This window comes from Rhyacophila brunnea, unplaced genomic scaffold (genome assembly GCF_057557595.1).
Source record: "Rhyacophila brunnea isolate RB1 unplaced genomic scaffold, BYU_Rbru_1.0 scaffold_3, whole genome shotgun sequence".
NCBI lineage: Eukaryota > Metazoa > Arthropoda > Insecta > Trichoptera > Rhyacophilidae > Rhyacophila > Rhyacophila brunnea.
In genome coordinates, this window is record NW_028232965.1 from 36601978 (window position 1) to 36624007 (window position 22030).

Sequence of the window (22030 nt, forward strand, 5' to 3'; positions counted from 1 at the left end):
GAGGTCTTTTAGGTTGTTTGCAAAGACAACGACGGCTTTCGTAATACTCAGGTAACTGGGGTAGTACCTACCTATTCGCCCCTCATTCGGATTCCTCGGTTTTCCTAGTCTTGTTGCCTGAATAGATTTTCCAGAGCTCCTAGAGTAGAGGTAACTAAATACTAGTATGTATAGATTATTTTCTCAAGGAAATATTGATCAATCCATATTAAATTTGCTTCATTGTCTATTTCAAAAATTCTACGTCACATCGATCAATCAAGTCATACAGTCTGTGGCAACATTATTTTATCTCAACAAACATAATAATACTATTTCAAATCAAAACACATACCTATCTGATGTATTTTTAATTGTGGTAGGTTAGTTCATATTAGTTATAACTATTCAATGTCATTATCTTAGCAGATATCCAATATTTGTCAGCTGATAAATAAAGGGTTTCCTAAGCACCCATGCAGGAATTTGGATATAACAGCTAAGCCACCATGCCGAATTTACCCATGATTATCACTTGTACTCGGAGAATTGACCGCCCAATAATATGTACGAACTTGTGAAATAAAAGTATTAGGTATACTTATTCACTGTGCTGTGCTATTGGAGAGAATAAATAATCACAATCATATTATTCCAGTGCTCGAAATGGACCGGAACGCACCGGAGCGCCGTTCCGGTTCGTGAAATCTGTAAAGTTATCGCTCCGTCTCACGGACAAAATAATTTGAGCGTCTGAGCTAGATATGCCATAGAAAGATATAACAAAAAAATCTAGCACACTATGTTTATAAAATACACATAAAATTTGATAACCTTGTTAATATCTTCAGAAAATTTTCGAGCGCTCCGGTTCGTAAACTTTTCCATTTCGAGCGCTGATTATTACATAATAAATATGAGGAAAGATCAACTATTTCTTTTATTCAACGAATAATTCACAATATTTGAGAATGTAACATTCTTCATATTGAACATACATTATTTGAAAACACCGGTTTTTGTGTTTTAAATCAAAGTACCAATTAAGTGCCCTAATTATTAACCGACGCCTGGATCACTTCACATTTTAGTTATAAAGTATTAATTGCTAATAATTTAATAAACTATTCACAGGCTCAAGTCCCATCGGGCGTCGTATTTTTTTCTAGTATGTATATATCGGTGTTGTTTGGGCATAACCTGTTGACTGCAAAATGTTGAATTTACAGGAAAGCCATTTTAAGCTTTGCATTGCCCACATAAATTTCAGTTCATTTTTTTGTTTAAAATTGAAAAAAAAAAACATTTTAAAATAAATAACTGAAGAAGAATATGACAATACTTAGATTGTCAATTATTTCACTAATTAGGAAAATAAGGTCACTTATCAGTGATCTAACTATGATAAGGTCTTTGGTCATGTTTTGACCAAACTAACCACTTTGTTCACATAAATCATCATATTATTACAATAGCGTTTTGAGCATTTTAAGTGAAATATAGATATCGGGTTATTACCAAATGGAAGATAATACTATAGTGACCCAATTTTTACTCTTAACATAAAATGACTAAAAAAGCAGTTATCAGGTTATGCCCAAACACCACCGAATTATGTATGTATATATCTGAGATAATTTAAAATCTTGAATGATCAACGTAAATTCTTGTTAATTATTAGGAACGGTGGCATGTATAATTTAGGAATGTGCCTCGTATAAAATAACAGAAAAGATTGGCCCAATAAAGTTAGAACCTAATCCTAAAATGTCATGCGTATGGTATGTAGGTATGTACTATGTAGAAGTATTATTTATATAATTAATCATTAACGAAGTAATCCGAATGGCCAGAATGTCTTCTAAAACCTTCCAATAAATCTCTTTCAAATTTTGCAAAATATTTCCCATTATTGTAATCACCACAATATATTCGTGTATAATTTAATCATTTGCTTTGTCCGTCTGTAATCGACTTCAAAATAATATTTTAAAAATGGTGCGGAATTTCTGGCTTCACAATTTGGAAAATGTAAAATTTGACCACATTAATTTCATTAAAACAGATTGGAGTGTCTGTCTCCTTTATAATTAAAACAAAATGAGTTTACAAGAAATAAAATTAATTATACCAATTTAGTTTGGTATTATCAATTTCGGAATAATGCAGCAACCGCGAAATACCCACGCAAATAAATAGTTATCTTAGAAGTTATAAATTCTTTGAAAAAAAATAATATCAGACCGCGAGATTTGTTTGTTAGCCGCGTGAATGTCACAGTCGGATAATTCGAACCATTCTTTCATTATTACGTCGACGCATTCATTATTGACTAAGCCATCGTCTTTGACTATACAAGCAGTGATGGTTATCCGTGAATCGGACGAGACTGTCGCTTCATCAGAAAGAACAAAAATCTTAAATATATATTGTGTTTTTCACAATCTGGGTGAAAAAATCGATCGAAGGATAAAAACTCTGACTACACAGAAGATTTTATAAGAGTTCATTTTGTGTTCCCTGCTTGGCAACATAACTGTAGGTATGCATACCAAATGGCGGTTTAGCACACTAGAAATATGCTCGTAAGGGGACCTACAACCCTGTCAGCGCTTTGGACCTCCGTATACCTAAAACCGCCACTCTGTAATTATTTTACAACTAAATTTCAGTATCGCGGTAACAGATTTATACTATGTATCATGTTAAGTTAAAATAGTATAACAAATACTTAGTATTAATATAACTGATGTATGTACAATCTGTATATTTTTAAGTATGTGTGTATTTTTTTTTAAATTAGTAATTACGTAGGTACTCCATTTTCTTTTATCGGCCTGATAATATTCTTACTTGAGAATACGTTGTAGTTGCCTACTAGGTAAATAATATTATCATTGTTATAGAAATGGTTTAATTAATATAATAAGTGTCCATCTTCGTTTTTACTTCAAATGGTCATTGCATTCACTCATTTAATAATATGGATTTGTCAAATCTTACTTAAGTATTTACTATAAATTTCTCTTCCGTTTAAAAAAAGAAATGAAATACCCAGGATATATTTTAACTAATTTACCGGGTAATTATCTAGTCTGTTCTACATTTTCGATGAGGTGATTTTTATCGAAATACTTTTGCCAAATCATTCTCGACTTTGACATTCTTCATTTGTGAATACGGCAATGTATTGCCGTGCTATCAGCCTTTTAAATATGTATCGTAGAATGCTGCGACCAACACTCAATTCGGAAGAGATACGATAAAGCAGGGCACACAATGCACAATTGCATCAAAAGTAAAAGTGGCGTTGAATATCAAGAGAGAATTTTTCGTCACACATTTAACCATTAAACATTAATATCATAATAATTAAAAAAAAAAAAAACAAAAGTACAGTCAAGACAACACCATTATAGAGACACCGGTAAACACAGTAATATATTAGATAAAAAAAACTTTCAACATTATTGTATAATATAATTTATATTTTATGAGTCAAAATTGGTGCAGTCTATTCCCACTTTATTGTTAATATCGGCTGCCGCCCATTTTATTTATTTATGAATTCTTTTTTACACAGAACAGATAATTCTTCACAGACAGAGATTTCTGAGTTCCCTGGGTGAGGGTATAATCGTCTCGTTTTTCATACCTATTGGGGGGGGGGATGTTTTTTAACCTATACGTGACTCTTTATTATATTACTGACAGGCATTTCTGCTAGTAGGTATAAACAATTAATTAATATTAATTACCACAGAAGTCAAAGGCGTATCGTGTAATTTCAAAATAAAATGTCATTCAATTTTAGTGTTCCGTTGATATTTAAAAGAGTTTTGGTCATAATACTCGTAATAATCAAGTCACACATGCTTGAATATGTATATTGTATATATTCCACCAATCGGATACTCATTTGCAAGTAAAGAGTTATTCGTCGCACAATCAAGTTGTTTCTGTTAAGTTTGTAATTCGGGTAAAACAGTACGAATCCATCTATCCGCGAGTAGGTATGTGGTCAGCCATCATTGTTAACATTGTGTAATTATTAGAAAAGAAAAAAATCACTATGACGTGTTGCCATTTTCCATGTTTAATCTATATTGTCTTTATGGAATATTACGCTGGACACCGACTTTAATTATCATTGTACATTGTGACATGTTAAGTGGTATTGAAAAGTTACATAGTCTTGTATGTGCAACCGTATTGTGTAGTAACTAGTAAAGTTATGTTATATTGTTTACGACTATAATAATATTGTGTTTCCTGTTCGTGTTGTTTATGTGTGTAACATTGTTCTTCCAAATTACAATTAAATTGTGGTGTACGATTTTTTAATTATCGTGTAAAACTGTCTAGTCATTGTGTGTTAATTAAATAGTATTGAATCGTCTCCGGACATAATGTGATTGATTAAGATAATTCCCTTTTCTTTTAAGGGTAGGTATAGGTAAGAAATGGTAATATTTATTAATGTACTCCATGACTTGCGAATGTAGTAAAGTTTACCGTAGTTAGGGGCATTGTATTGAAAAATATTACTGTTTTATCTGTGAATTTTGAAGAGGCGATTCACCCCTGTGTGTGGAAAACGTGTGTATTCCAGTCACAATTAAACCGAATTGATGCCCTTTTTAACGATATTTTATGCCACCTATTTATTGTATCTACATGTGTATTTAAATTGTATGAATAATATTATTTCACTTGTTGCCAAAATAGCATTACTCCAAAATGTATTAGAACTAATAGTAGTTTTAGAACTAATGTTATAATAAAAAATATGAGTTTTTTGCGAATGCACTGAATACTGAAATACCGAAATTTTCGCATATACATAATAATATTTATTTTTATTATTATTCAACCGTTTGCACGTAGTTTTCGACAAGACAATATGAATACAAGCGAGCAATGCCTTTAATTTAATTTGTTTTATTCGTATTTTAATGTAATATGTACCATAATATGAAGAATATTTGACAACATAAATATTGCAACATGTTAAAAAAACATACTTACATTAATTTTAAAATGTTGCTTGTTTTATGACTTTTGTACGCTTTGAACTTTTGAACTTCACAATCAATAATTAATTATTTACATTGGAGGAAAATAATTGTTCGCATTGATGTGACTGACAGTCATCTATATTTTTGGATTAATTTAAATCAAATAACAAATCGAAGGGGAATACCTAATAGGTTGGAGGCAACCGATCTAGAGACTCACCTATCAAAAGATATTTTAAAAAGTCTCTATTTTTCTAATTGCTGGAGATCCATATATTTCCACTTTTCGGCGGTATCTTGATATTATACTTATTTATTTAAAATGTTGTAGGTCAGGGTTATAATGGTCTATCAATTTTGTTGATATGATTGAATTACTAATTTGACTTATTTTGGTCAACCATATTTTGAGTTATCTTGGTTATTTAAAAAATCAACTTAAATTATATAGTCATGTGTAGTTCTTCGTGGGTACTTATTTGCTTATTTATGACCGCAATCTTAAGTACGTAATAACTAATAATTATCAGTAATTAACATAATTATTATTCATTTTATTTCTGGCCAGGGACTGATAAAACTGATATGGATTCTGCCACAAGCATATTTCTCAAAGAGTTGTCCTTAAGTAGTACTTAAGTCGGTTTTGGTTCTGCTTATGTAAAACATCTAAATGTCGATAAATTTATGCAATTGTGAAGACTGAATAAATCTTGTAAATAATTTTGTTTATTTTTCTGTTGTTTTCAGGCGCACGAGGTCGCTGAACGCGCCTTCGCCCATTCAGCAATTTGGACCATGCGGGAGGATTATGAAAAACTCAGCCATGGTCATGTAAGTATACCTACATACCTGTTTGAGAAATGAAAAGGGAGACTGCAGCAGCTATCACAGGCAGTGTCTACGACTCGCTTCCATGCGCTATCACTTTGCAAAAGTTTTATTTTCCCCTTCCTCGGTTTACAGAGAGAATTATTCAATTCAAACTCTTTTATTTTCACGATCATATATTGACCTAGCACAGATGTTTTCAGTCATATTACAATTACATGATATTGCACGTATCGTGGGTCAGAGAATATCTTTTGATTTCTGTAGATATTAGATTGCTTTCGTCTCAACGAAAGTAAGAAGTCTCCAACGTAACTTATAGAATATTAATACTATCGACCGAAGGTACTTGATGGAATTTGAATCCATTTGACTAAATTGGAATAGTACAAAACATAAATCCATTAGAAAGTAACTTATAGAAATTGGTAAAAAATATTTGTTTGTCAGATTTTAGTTTTATTTTACCAACGATGGCCGCGCGGCAAGTGTTGGTCTATTGCGTCGTGGGTCTCAGGTTCGAATCCTGGTTCTGACAAGTACACATATTGTTTTTCAATTAATGTATGAGTCAGAGTAATGGAACTAATCGGTTGAGCAAGTGGCTGACATCCATTTCTCGTAAAAACAAAATCTATCAATACAAACCTCCACTCTGTGGAGGCCCATATGATCCAATTAGGATCGGACATGGTCGAAAGAAAGAAAGGAGAAGTTTTATTTTTATGATTTGTGGTAGTGTCATAAATGTGAAGAAAACCATTATTGGTGTTCAGATAATAATGACAAGACAATGATATTGTAGGTCACACTTTTATACATAGCATTTTCATACTTACGTGAGATCATGGTATACGATACGATATTCAATAAATAATTTCCTCTAGAATACAATATATAAATGTGTGCTCGCTAAAGAACAGTTTTCAATTTTGATCTCTTAACGGATATTTCTCGATAAATTAATGAACTAATCTTGAGATTCGAGAATTCTTAAAAATATCGGCAAAGCGCTAGTATAGGTAGTAAAACGATACGTTGTAATTAGTAAGTTTGTTTTTCGAAATCCCCGCTGTCTTATACAGTAGTATATTACACTTTTCAGGCTCTTCAAATATTATGTTTAGATAATGGTATAATGTGATGAATGATGATGCACTGTTTTCTATAGATTAGTAAATCTATAGAAGGCAGTTGACGATGGTGTCGATAGTAGATACTAAATAGATACATACCATTCTTATCATTCAATAAGTCATTATTATGTTTAGGGATGCCATGTGTAAAGTAGTTTATTTAAGGTATTATATATTTCCATATCACATATTATCACTACAGTGAACTGTTTTGTTAATATATATGATATTGAATAACATTTCAAAATACACTAACTCATATAATATATATAAATATATATATATTATATTTACAAAATTATCTTATCGTGTTTCATGTTCACTGAATTTGTAATTTTAAATTTCTCGATTAGACATTGAATTTAAATATTTAAAATAAAATAATGTAAATACCAGGCACACACCAATAATAATAATAATATATGTACCTATATCGTTTGCATATAAAGTAAAATGTAAATCTTTTTAACCACAGCATACCAACCGGAACGCATATTTTTTTTAAATCCAAGTAAACAGTGAACTTTATCGAATAGTGTCACATTTTTTCTGTGTTGTTGGGTGGAGACTAGAGCTTGTGATTTTGGAGATTCGAGAATTCTCAAAGTGAAGAATATTTCGGTGTTGTTTGGGGTAACGTGTTTACTGCAAAGTTACAGGAGAGCAATTTTAAACTGTCCCAACTAATGTTGAATTATTGTCCCAATAAATCTCCGCGCCTAACCGATTTTTTTTAAACGGTACATGTTCAACACGCGCGTTATCATGATCTTACTCCCTGCTTCATTTATCGTTTGTCAATGTATGGCTACGGCCGTATGTTGTAGCTTAGCCACTGGGAAATGCCAATAGAAATGGTGTATTTCAAAAAAATACTACCTTATTCTTAAGTCAATAATTATTATAAAGCAAACATTATTCGTAGAATGTTTATCACATATAAATGGTCAAAGACATAGCTTATAATCAGTATCTTTAAAAGTATCTTTAAATGTGTAAATTTTGCCCATTTTTTGAATAATAAAATGCCTAATTTTTGTCAAATTTGGGATCACAGAGATTATCAATATAATTTTTATTGTAAATATTTCACTATAATAATGTCGACATAAATTTTACTAATGCTTTTATAAATGCTTTTAAAAATTAATAAATATAAAAAATCTTAACATCACTTCATATGGACGTACTGAAATATATTCTAAATTCTAAAAAATTTGAGCGAGAGGTTTAAAAGAATACTATTTTATGTAATAACAATACTTTAGGCAGACATCAAATGTTCAAAATAAATATAAAGGATAATAAGGCTTCAAAATTATGTAAATAGATTATCTACAACGTTTAAGGAATGTCCAACATCATGCTTTGAAAATAGCATAAAAGCTCCATTTTGACGTTCGCTGAGCATGTCCCCCCTTAACGTAAAGTCGCCAAAAACCAGTTATCAGGTTATACGAGAATTTCTTTTTCAGTTTCAATTTCACTTTGTTAATTTAGAGATTATCTTTATTAATGATTCTCGAGGAATAAGAATTCTCGAAATTTCAGAAAAAATATTTTTGGAAATTCGACATTACCCATTCTAATTTCTGAAAATTCTCGAGACAAGATTTCTCGATCACATTCTCTAGTGGGGAGGCATACTTTCATGAGATATAAACTACACCTATCTAAGTGTGACGTAGGATGTGATGACCATTAGGTATTGAATATGACTTTAAAAAGAATAAGTACTTAAAATATACATATACACAAATAATAATTTATAGTATTAATAATATTACAATTAATTCAATTAAGTAGATGCTTACATTATTTACCAACCTCACGCTAATGCATGTGTGTCAAAAATTCCAGTTGGAAAAAGTTGACAAACTAATTGAATTGGCATTTACCTAGTAGAACTCCACTTGTATGTTTGAAAACAAAGTATTTCTTATTTCTACATTTTTTGTGTTATTGATTTGAAAATTGTTTCGGGCTATCAACCTATCCTCAAAACGATCCAACTACATACTTATTGTTGTTAGATCTTTCTGAGGATTTTATTATATCCCAAAACAACTGTTTGCATGAATAATATAATTTATGTTTCAAAACAAAAAAAAAGTGAAAGTCTACCTATAATAGATATTCAATTTTTTTTGGCCGTGTCTGATCATAATATGGACCTCCACAGGGTGGAAGTTTGTATTAAGAGATTTCTGTTTTTACGAGGAATGAATGTTAGCCACTTGCTCAACCTATTAGGTCCATACTCTGACTTAAACACAAATTGAAAAACAATATGTCTATTTGCCAGACCCAGGATTCGATCCTGGGACTCACGACGTTATAGACCGACGCTTAAGCCGCCCAACCAGCTGACGCATTTTAGAATGGCAATGAAATCGTTAATTTATTTGTATTTTCCTTTTTTATGTAAAACTGTTTTCATTGTTACCTCGCGTTTGTAAGTGTAAATTATTGTTTAATGAATTAAATTATTATTTTTACTGAAAAGATGTTTGTGTCCGTAATGAAAACTATAATACATAATCTATTCTTTCTCACATTTTAATATGCGTAGTCAGCTTAGTCACTTTGACCTACTGTCACAAGGGTCAGGGCGATCGAACACATGTCATCGTCATACACATCCTACCAATAAACCGGCAACTACTATTGAAATATTATACAGGTGTCTGTGAATCAACTTAAGAAATACTAATAAATAATTAACAATGTTTCAATGATTTATAACATCACACAATTCGATATACCTACAAATGATTAATTATTACCATTTTATCAGATGCTGTTGACAAAACAGGTCTCAAGCAAAATTCTGTGCGACTGGTTCAGTAGAATCGAGTTAAAGTAAATCACATGGCAGATTTGTAAGTGAGAAAAATTCTTTGAATGGATTAACATGATATTATTAATAATAGTGATTAGCTATCATCAGAAATTTCCAGGGAACGATGGGTTGAAGAAGGAATTTTTATTTAAGCCATAATTCATTTATTAAGATTATTCTTAAGCAGCCTCACATATCAGTTTGATGTGACAGCAACTGATCAAGATAATATATAACAACCTCAGAAACACACATATTACAAAAATTCCTAGAAAAAAATTAACCAAATGAGATTTGAACCTGCATCCCTCGCAATCTGGGCGGGGTGAGGTTTATTGGTTAAGCTACGGATGCAATTATTATCCATGCAGTTATTTAAAATTCTATTAATATTGGCAACCATTTCTTTCAAATTTAAAATCAAGGCAACGACATCACAACCTCCCACATTTTAGTTTAAACATACTTGTAATAATTTAGTTGACATTTACAAATCACATGTAATTTAATTTGACTAAATATTTTTAATAGAAAAATAACTCTTGCAAATAAATTGGAGGCATGCAACATTCTCCTCATTACATAAATAATGTTTACATATACTTACATGTAAATTTATAAAAAAATCATGCACAATTCCCTTATTGATATTTTTTTTCCTTACCATACAAGTCTCCTCACAAAAAATGACTTCCTCTAGATATTGACTTAATAGTTTATAATATTATGTTACAGGCAAATCCAAGACCCAGCATCCCAAAGGCTGACGTGGTACAAACCTCCACTTACAGTGTTGGTCATAAAGAAAGTCCGCGATGTGTCCGTGTTGGCTCCCTTCGTGCAACTTGTGCACTGGCTTATACAGGTATAGTTATTTGAAATGTCCTGTATTTTATGATCTATCATTATAGATTTATTTTATAGAATCACTTAATTATTAGCAATTCTAACCTTTGTCGGCTTCACTTTCATATAGAAAATTCTATTTACATAACAGGTTTTTCTTCAAATATTATACCTAAATGTAAATGTCAACATAAATGTGAAATGACTCCCAACTAATTTAATTATTAGCATCAGTAACCCTTTTTACAGCTTCATTTTCATAATATTATGTTTGAGGTTTATCTTTATAGAAGAACGTTTTGTTCAACAATGTCATTTAATCATTTACCGGTGCAATTGTATCTGTATGTTGGGTTATTAATATTGGCTGACCGCATCCAGGTGAAGCACATGGTGGTATTTGTGGAGTCATCGGTGATGGATGACAGTCAGCTGCTTCCGTACTCTGACTTTGGCCAAGTGAAGGAACGCCTGATGACGTTTAAGGATGGGAAAGATGACCTCACTGACAAAATTGACTTCATCATTTGTCTCGGAGGCGATGGAACTCTTCTCTATGCTAGTCTTCTTTTTCAGGTAAATTCCCCAGTTTTTTATTATAATTTATAATACAGCATTTAGTCCAATCACAACGTACACGATTCAATAATTTACAATATCAATTTGAATGCACATTCGATGATCATTACGCAATCAAAAACTGTATTTAAATGCACAATATTAATTACTGTGGACCCGGGAGGTAAATTGTCATTAGTGGAAATATATTATAACTTTTACAGTCATGTCATAAAAGTGTAGTAGTAAATCCATTGTGTAGTGGGGTTGGTGCTTTGCAACCATTCCATGTTTGAATGGAAGCCAAAGCATTTAAAAAATAGATACAACATCAATTGCACATAATTATGAATCTCATGGGCCAAAGCATTTTTTTATTTTAAACATTGTTAAATTTAAACGCTTACAACTCACATAATATCCTATAAACATTTATGCATATATTACACATTGATTCCCTGATAATAATTATAGCTAACTTCTGATTGACTCAAATTCTTTGAATTTGACACAAAATAAATATTAGTTCACAATATTATGTCATTTAATTACTCTAATATTATTGCTTTATAGGTTATTTATCTTTTTTTCAATTGGTCATCTCACTGAAAAGTTAAATTGTGAATTTTGGAAGAGGAGGGTAATTCTAATTAATCAGTGCCATTTTACACAATGTACCTAGGTACTTACACCATTTAATTAAATTTGATTCATTTGATTGTATGTTATCTAAATCACTTTAAAACATAGGAGAGAAAGTATTCCGTTAGACACATGGATGTTATTGAGTTGCTAATATTTGGAGCAGTAATTTAGCCTTATTTTGTATATTTTTTTTCCATACTATCATCATTTAATGCTTATAATTTTCCTGTTTAGCAATCAGTACCACCTGTAATGGCTTTTCACCTTGGATCTCTAGGGTTTCTCACACCATTTGAGTTTGAAAACTTTCAAGAACAAGTCACAAATGTTTTAGAAGGTATGTTTGATTTATTTATACAGATTCTATGTTGCAGAACATTGTGATACTTACTATGTAAAAGCACGTTACATTTATTTTTTGGAAAGCTTTTATATTGTCCTATCTATAAATAAATATATGAGTCGCTTAGTCGCTAGACCCGCTCTGGAGGTTTTTTTGAGTTTTGAGTAAACCACGAAAAACATGCATTTACAATAATGTTGCCGCTAGTAGTGGTGACATTTGTATAGCGATTTAAACGTATGCTATAAATCATAGTTTGAATCGCGACGTCTAATTGGTCGGCTATGTAGAGCAGATTTAGTAACCTGTTATTTATCCTAGAGCGGGTTTGGCGACTCAAGTTAATATTGATTTAAATTTTTTTACGAAACAGCGGAATTTTAAACTCGCACCTTGGTAGGCTGGTAGACCTATCGATATAGCACATACATTCAAAAATAATTTTATTGAAAAATCGCCCAGTTTGGCGACTAAGCGACTCACTTGTCCTCTTTTAGAATTACATAATGCAATTAATTATAATTATGGTTCATTCTAGAAACTCAAGATTTATATAAACAATTAACGTCAATAAATTAGTTGTATTAATGTACCTATCTGTGGGTCTATTCACTCTATTCTATACACATGGCGGTTATCGACGGTAGTTTGTTATATTTATGTATTGAGTATTACAATAATTGTTACAATAAGTTCTTGCTCTTAAAGTTAACACAGCCGAGAGAGGGGCTGTTTGACAGTTTAGACGGTTAACTTATTGTGATAATTAACTGCCTCAATACATAAATATGATATACTACCGTCTATAGGCACCAATAGCTACCTTGTGTATAGAATAGACACATTGATGTTTTTTATTAATATGAGGATGTAATATACCTGATATGTAATACAATAAATAATTAATCCTGAGAAATCAATAGTTGATTGGTGTATCTATATATTATACTTATAGCCTGTGCACTCAATATAATGTAGTAGTAAGCAGAAATTAGGAATTTTTTGTAATACATAATGATAATATTATATTTTAAAACTGTGTACAACCAAAACCTGTATCTAGTATCCATGTATTTCAATTTCATTAATGTATGTATAATAATATTAAAATACCTGGCTTTCAAAAATAAGTATAGTCGCAATCAAAGAATTTTGACCATAAATCGAAAGAGCCTTATATGTAATTTCTGTTATGACATTTGAAATTATTTACCAAACTCATGAAGCATGGTTCAATTGGTAAACACCACAAATAATAACATCGCTCAGTTGCCATACCGATTGTCTTATTCACACAATATGGCGGCTATTTTTTTTTGTTCATTCTGATCATTTACTCGAGTGCAGTTATAAATGGTTTTACAAAAATTTTACAGGAGTTTCATAATGCCGATATGTAGTATTTATTACATAAAGAGGTTGCAATAGGTAATTTTGTATTTTATTCTGACACAGATATGTTACAAGATTGTCTTTTGGTTAGGTGATGCTGCTCTGACTCTTCGATCGCGCCTGCGGTGTGTGATAATGCGGAAGGAGGGAGGACAGCAGCAAAATCAAAACCAAAATCACAACCACAATCAGAATCAGAACAATTCCAAATCTCCGGCACCTCCGTCCACTCTTCTGGTGCTGAATGAAGTTGTCATCGACCGAGGCCCGTCTCCTTATCTCTCCAACATTGATCTCTTCCTCGATGGGAAACACATTACGAGTGTGCAAGGAGATGGTATATTTTAATTTTGACTTTTGAATTCATCCGAGAGGATAATAATTAATAATATACACAGTTGATTAGATTTTAGTTGTAATTTATATAAAAATAAGTTACAGTAGGAAATAACTATATTATGTATACCTCTATACACTTGAACAATATTTTAGTTGATAATTTTATCAAGATAAAGTGGAATATCAGCTAAGGCGATTCACACGAACTTCATCTGCACTTAAAAAGTTGTTTACCGATTCTTTATTAAAATATATATTACCATGTTCACTCCAGCCACCAGCAGGGCATATGGACCTTCACAGAGTGGTGGTTATATTAAAAGACGTTTTTATGAGGAATGGTAACAAATGGCTACCAAACCATTCGCACAACCTATTGTATCAAGCAAAAACATATTCATAAAAACAACATGCATTTTGAACCGCTCTACTGAATACATCTTAGTGGGTATGTTATTTATTACTATGGCAATATTCTACATGCGCTGGTGTCAATTTTAAATCATCGGTAAATACAACTGCTAGAATAGAGCTATGGGAACCGGAGATGATGACCACACTAATATATACTTATTCCTTAAAATCGCTTTGACATCACTTCTAAAACATCACAACTAAAAAAATGACTATATTTAAAGATTTTTTATGAAATGAATATTCTAAAAGACAGTAGTGGTTTCAAGTAAGTGGAATCCTGGCGCACTGGCAGTTGGAGGTTCCCTTGTGATTTTTTATTATTCATAATATTCGCAAGAGGTCCTCCAAACCTGCGATAAACCACCATTTGTAAGTAATTATGTGGCTAGGTATACATACTTTCTGATGAAGCGACCACCATGCTCCATGGAAAAACATCACTGCTAAAAGATGTACAATTTGATCAAATTCATTATTAACTAGAATTTGAACTATTAACGAAATTTTAATATCGTCTCCAATTTTTAGACATACTTATTTAGGCTTGTATCTTTAACAGTTGTTTATTTGTTGTCCGATTCTTGTTAAATATGTCTCCAGTATTGCATTAATTTATGTGTCAAAAATTCCTTTCAGGCCTGATCGTGTCAACACCCACCGGTAGTACAGCGTATGCAGTTGCCGCGGGTGCGTCTATGATACATCCGTCGGTGCCAGCCATCATGGTCACCCCTATCTGTCCACATTCCCTTTCCTTTAGGCCTATCGTTGTACCGGCTGGAGTAGAATTGAAGGTTTGTTCTAATGTTTGCAGTCTTTTCTAATGAAATTTCCTGAATACAGAACCAATGAGATATGGATAATTTAGAGATATAAAAAATCTCAATTCTAGATTAGTATTACAATAAGTTGTGGAATCTTGAAATATATCTTCTTGGTTCAAGAAACTTTTCTTGTAATAATGCAGTCAGTAGGTAGCTACATAATATATTGTCGCCCACAATGACCAAGCGGTTAACGTGTTGGCTTATAATGTCCCAGCGCATCTTTTCTATGTACAAGACGACTATCGGCGGCTATCGAGGGTGGTTTTCATATTTTTGTATTGAAGTATTATAATTTTTACAATATGTTAGTTGTAATTGTTACAATAAGTGCTATGCTTTTACAGCACCTCTCTTGGTTGTGCTAACTTTAAAGCAAAATAGACGGTTTTGACTGTTTAGATGGCTAACTTATTGTAACAATTATAATACCTCAATAGAAACATATGATAAACTATCCTCGATAACCATCAATAGCAGTCTTGTGTATAGAATAGATGCGCATATCTGGCAAATGTTGTATTTCAAAGTGTGTTAGGACCAGAGTATGAACCTAATAGGTTTTTTATCACCTCTTGTTCCACATGTCATGGGTTCGAATCCCATGCTGAATCAAATTTGAATATCATTATTTTTTAATCAATGTGTAATAATGTATGTTTGTATCCAGTTCATGGCATTTTTACTCTTTTTACGTATTGAACTCATATAAGGGAACAGAACTCTCCATGAAGGTAATAATAACTTGAATGACCAAAAAAACATAATATATTATGTTACAGTAGTGCAAGAGAGCCCATTTCTGAATTGCAATAGGTTATGTGAATGGCTAATAATCATTCATCATAAACACTGTTACATCAGCATAGTAGTGAAATTGTTTATTTAGTAAATTCGGGGATTCCCAAACCTGTGCCCGCGGGGCTCACCTACGCCTATGAGGACTTTTGCATGCGCCCACAGACAAGACTCACTTGTGCATTTAGAATAAATAAAAATATAATTGTTATATTGTTTTAAATCGATTAAAAATAAATGCAATTGAATTGAATAACATTTATAGTCAATGTATGGTTGAATGAGCAATGGATCGAAAAATATCCTTACCTAAAATATGGGACATATAAGATAAATTATACTTTGGTTCAATTTATTTATGCGAATCATTATTTGGTTATTAAGATAAAGTGACAATATTTAAAAAAGCATAATTTATGGTCATGATATGAGAGAAATATGTACATTCAATGACCTTTTCAAACACTGAATGAGTGATTTAAATGAAATAATAAACAGTGAATGTGTTACTTTTAACCCTTATATTTATAGATATCCCTCTCACCTGATGTACGCAATACGTCGTGGGTTTCTTTTGACGGCAGAAATAGGCAGGAACTTTTCCACGGAGATAGGTACAATGGCTTTTCGCCACATGTCACTTTTCATAGTGTTTTGTCATTTTATGTATAGCACGTATTATACTAAATGTAAATATTGTTGTGTTCCCAGTTTGCTAATCTTCTACATAGCTTGATTGTTTTTTTTATCATAATATAATAATGTCCTCCGCTTATTTATTTTTCTCAATATCCTTTTTATATTTAGCCCATCTAATGTAGTTAAATTATTTATGAGTATTCGCAGAATGTAATAGTACGGGGTGTTAGCTATTTATTTTCTAGTATTGGTTATTTTTCATTGTGAAAACTATCGCAGTAGTTATATTATATAGTATCAATAGTTAGCTCTAATGAGTCTTTATTAGGCGTCGCACAAAATTAGGGAGTACAATACAACTTTCATTAAAATATTCATGTTTTGAATTGAATTTCCTCTTTGTGCTATATTCCGTAGAAAAGAATATTTTTGCATGTACTCTGTTTACAGATAATGCCAGGAGCTGATGCGCGTAATTCGGCATGCGTTTCATTTGACGGCCGCTACCAACAAATTCTCTGTCCCGGCGATAGGTACAAATTTGCGTATACAGCAATTTATGGCCATAGCTTTGGGGCAACGACAAACAAGTTGCGCATGTTCTGTGGAATACATCAAAATTACCTGATTAAACTATCGAGGAATTATTATACTTCCAAAAACTGACTCCACATACGGTCAAAATCTAAAAAATGACATGCACAACACGATAATTAACACAATGTGTAATTATCTAATTATCAAAATCCATCAAAAGCATACAATAATAAAATGAATAAAAACTCTTGGTGTCTGATTTTTGTGGCAGTGCAGGCGACTCATTTAGGTGCTGGTATCGTTACTTTCAAATGACACTAACACTGTTCCAAATTGATTTTGTCATGGCCACAATGCCAAAAGAATCTGTCATTACTCTTTATAGAGGAGACAGGCGGTTTTCGAGTTTTGTACATAATTAGTTCCTGAAAATGTATACATGTTAAATGTACAAAAATAGAGCAATGTAAAAAAAAACATCAAAAAGTGTATTTTAAAATATTTTTGATGATGAGGAAATAAATTCATTTGCAGCATCTTTATTTGCACTGCCCTTCTTCAGTGAATTTAATAGTATTTACAGAATACCTGTTTAAATTTGTCAACCAGCCTTTACTTGCTTGAAATTCCTCTTTTAATCGAGTCTTCCAGTCTTCATGCAAACTAAGAGCCTTCCTTAGCTTGAATAATTGAAAAATTCACAGGGACACCTTTTTGATGTATATCATCAATTCGTGGATGGTAAACATCTCTCCATTTCATCCATTACTATGCCGTGTCTTTTGGAAACAATCTTTGAAAATATATTTCCATCGTAGACTGGCTTAAGTCACACAAACGGCCGATTGAAGCAAAAAATTCACCATTTTCAGAACGCCTAATTATTTCCAGCTTTGTCTTGATCATATTATGAAGAGAGTCCTTAATTTCTTTTTGTTATGTTGTAGAACATACAATACAATATAACATCATTTGCCTGACATATTGAATTGTGGACATTTCAATTTTTGGAAATAGACGCCTCGTATAAAGTCAGTTGTGTGTTGAATTTTGATGGCATTTTATATAACATAATTGGTACTTGTTTGTATAAAATCACACTGGATGCAAACTGTGATAGGCTTGCAATTGGGTTACCCGAAAATCATTCATCTAGTTATCCAAAAATGGAAATAATATTGATACGAGAACATAACAGATAATAATTATTATAACGCTCACAGGATAGTGTGGTAAAAATGTTTATTCATGAGTAAATAATTTACGGACATATTGTCGACTTGAATGCAGTTGACATTATAAGACTTTTCTCATGTTATTTTATCAATACCAATACAATAACTTCTTCATAAACTCTTGGATTGTGTTGTGATTAGATGTACTATTATAATAGATGACTTTTCATATAGAGCAGAATAAATTTTAAATGTCATTACATTATAAATTACTTTTAGAAATCTAATTATTAGACCAGAATATTTCCATATTGCGATTTAACCATTGTTCATTTTGTAATACGTATAACTACATACTAATTCATTTTACAATACCTGTTAACATGTGAGAGACATTATTTTCTGTGCTTTCTTAATGCTTAGAATATAAGAATACTAAACATTTTAGACTTCACTAACAAAGGTATTATTGGTGTAAGTATGTACATATTAATTGAATACACAAAATAAAATAGACGGGCACGATGTACCCGAGAATCTAAAAAAAGTGTGTTATAGAAATTTTCTATGTAACAGCACCAATATCCCAAATTCATGTCAGTGCCAAAAAATATATATAAGAGCTTCTATGGATATTCAAAGATGGCTTTGGGTGTAAGAGGCGGCGTGACTATTTTAAAAACTGGCACCAAGTGTCTTTTAGTTAATATGTGTCATGAGACTTATTTGCACTAAGTGCCATTAGGTTAACATGTGTCATGAGACTTAGTTCTTCGTTTTCGATATAAAGCGGCACTTAGTCCTTTTTTTTAAGAAATTAGTGTTGCGATGTAGTGCTTTTCTAAAATATCATTCAAACATGTTTTTCTTACAATGTTTAGTTATAAATTATATTTTTTTCTTCTAAGGCTTTAAGATTGTATGTTAAATCTAACGAGAAGCTAATAAAATAGTGCTTTTATGAAAAATAAATCAATTATTCATTAACCTATATCTCAGATTCAGCTTTTTGGTACTCGGTGCCTATTTTATTTTGTGTATTCAATTGTTCTTGTAATGGTTTATAGCATAACTCAAGTCATTTGCTTATTATAAAACTTTGATACCTATGACATATTATTTTAATATGTACCTACTAATATAAAATTTTGTGTGCAAAGGGAAAATAAGACAAGTCTAAAAACACTAATTTTCAGGAGACATAAAAGAAGACTGATTTTCAGACAGCTTTATATGTGAATTAGTGAAGTTTTTCTATGAAATTTACTAATTCAACGACTAATGTCATCCCTTTTATCATTTACACATAATTATTATAAGCAGTATGTTTAATTTGGCATATTATTCAAATAATTTTTGAAATTCTCAGACTTTCCTCTTTTTTTCTTTCGCACACATTTAACTGCCAAGCATACACATTGCATGTGTGGTACATAATGTAGAAATTTTATGCATAATTTTTTTATATACTGAATGTTTTTATTTAGTTTGTATCATTGTACGATTCTTTATAATGCAAACATATTTGTTATCTGATTCTATAATAAACTTCTGTGAATTTGTACACTTATAAGCATTTATCTATTATTTGGCTGCAAAATCTGAAGAATACAATAGGCCCTCATAAATGACTGCTCATAGACATCTGGATCTGGTCAAACGAGTTTCATTCTTTCTTAAACAGATGAATGTGTTTGAAAAATTAACATAGTCGCATATTATGTTTTTGACTTATTCTGCTATCATTTCTACTTTTATATTGAGATTTAGTATCTAAATGAAAAAGCCCACAGGAGGCAGCGTTATGTGTGAAATTTGATAGTGGTTTACAAGGCATTGCCCAAAGCGCACCGATCACCTCACTGCCTGTGTTGTAGCAAAGTAGACAAGTGTTGCCTTTCGTTATCTCTGAAAGTCAATCGACGGCATATTTATTTCTACATTTTTATCTGGAAACTAACCACGAAGAATCGATTGGTGAAAAATTCAAATCTATAGGATCAATAACAAAAAAGATAGACAAGTGGCCCGGATGGCGTTGCACCCTACCCAAGCTTCCAGTGATGTTAACTGAATGACACGATTTCACCCAGCCCCCCTCGATTAATAATTAGATTACATTGTATTTTGGTCGAGTTTTCGTGCTACTAGAAAACTTTACACGCGCGTAATCACCCCACCGCCTTAAATAGGCTTTAAGCTGAGTCATAATAATAAGTCAATGCTTCTAAGTCACATATTAAGTGAGATAAATTCTTTACACTGGAAACTTTTTCATAATTTTCGAAAATCAACTGATAAAACTAAAGCCTGATCCTGTCTAAGATTTTTCTATATTATGTTAATGAAATCTCTTAAATTTACAATTTATTGAAATTCTTTTTAATGAGTTTCTGTAATATCTTGCAGCTTGCGTGTGACGACGTCAGTATACCCGGTGCCCTCTATTTGCGCGCAAGACCAAATCTCCGACTGGTTCGACTCTTTGGCTGAATGCCTTCACTGGAACGTGCGGAAGAAGCAAAAGCATTTAGATGAACTCAGCGATCTCACTCATTCCAGCTCCAACGACACGCTTGACGAATTGGAACCGCAGAATGACACCTGAATAATAAATTAATCCTGTAATCTTATTTCGCGCTCAGTGTTATATACCCACTCTACGAGAAAGGCTTTCTACAAAATATACTTAACACTTTATCAATTACTTTTCTTATAGTGGGACTGGTATTTTATAAGAATTATGATAATAATATTCTAAAACATCAGTATGTTATTATATTCATGAAATCGACTTGCAAAGTCATAATTTTTTTATTTACTATTGATTGACATTGCATACTTAATTCAAACATTGTTTAAAGTTATCACACATCGATGTTACAAATTGATTGAAATTTTACAAGATATATTAAAATAGTTCAGAGTTGGAATCTCACTGGGTCAAAAAAAAAAATCAAAGATTTTTCGAATTCGTGTAATTCTGAGGTTTTTCACATTTGTGTATTTTCAGCCTTGAATAAAAAATATAATTTAATTAATATATTTTGTATTATAAAGTAGGTAGGTATGTTATGTTTGCAATCAGTAGGATATTAAAATTGATGCATTGGTTATGGTTTAATAATAATGTTAGGCCATTTTGGCATACCTGCATATACACATTGAATTGTTATTTCTTTCCCCTGAAAATATAGCATGTATTTGTTTTGTCAGTATGTTTGTATGTCTTTTTGTAAAGTTTTGTAGGAATTATTATTTATTTATTGTTTTAGCTAAATGCTATTTATTTTAAAATCGATCAAACATACAGGTATGCCGTTCGAACAATACAAAGAGTCTGTCGATAGATCAATCTTTATATCTATCTTAATATTTTACATACTTCTAGTATGACTAAGCTGTTTAATAATAAAATATAATTAATCTAATTGAATGTTTTATATTCCGTATATATGACAGTAAATGGTTTAGTTTTGTGACATAATCGTACAAAATGGGCGCTAGGTATTCGTTGGATATAAACAATAGGCAACAATAGATTATTTTGCGTCTTATTACAAATCTTACCTGTTCAGCGTAAATATTTTTTCCCAGGGGGATGGATGCCCAGTATAGTGTATTGATTAAATTTAGAGTAAATCTGCTCTCATTTATTTCTAAATACTTAAAATTTATGAAAGTGTTACATTTTGTACAAAAATATTATTT

General features: G+C 31.5%; 1 protein-coding gene across 17 annotated transcripts in view; it reads left to right on the forward strand.

Moving 5' to 3' along the window:
* The window catches only part of LOC147068296 (NAD kinase-like), a 64246-nt gene extending 42982 nt beyond the window's left edge, over positions 1 to 21264 (forward strand). For 8 of the 17 annotated variants that reach the window (XM_085953269.1, XM_085953268.1, XM_085953267.1 and 5 more), the window contains 8 exons: positions 5748 to 5831; positions 10542 to 10671; positions 11034 to 11228; positions 12090 to 12192; positions 13682 to 13927; positions 14983 to 15140; positions 16500 to 16582; positions 20729 to 21264. In XM_085953269.1, coding sequence (XP_085809395.1) covers positions 5748 to 5831; positions 10542 to 10671; positions 11034 to 11228; positions 12090 to 12192; positions 13682 to 13927; positions 14983 to 15140; positions 16500 to 16582; positions 20729 to 20927 — 1198 coding nt within the window. In that variant the 3' untranslated portion in view covers positions 20928 to 21264. Of the gene's footprint in view, positions 1 to 3900; positions 4436 to 5747; positions 5832 to 10541; positions 10672 to 11033; positions 11229 to 12089; positions 12193 to 13681; positions 13928 to 14982; positions 15141 to 16499; positions 16583 to 17057; positions 17141 to 20728 lie in introns of those variants that run through there. The other 9 variants (XM_085953272.1, XM_085953270.1, XM_085953271.1 and 6 more) reach the window with 5 other exon arrangements.
* Positions 21265 to 22030: the final 766 nt, after the last annotated feature.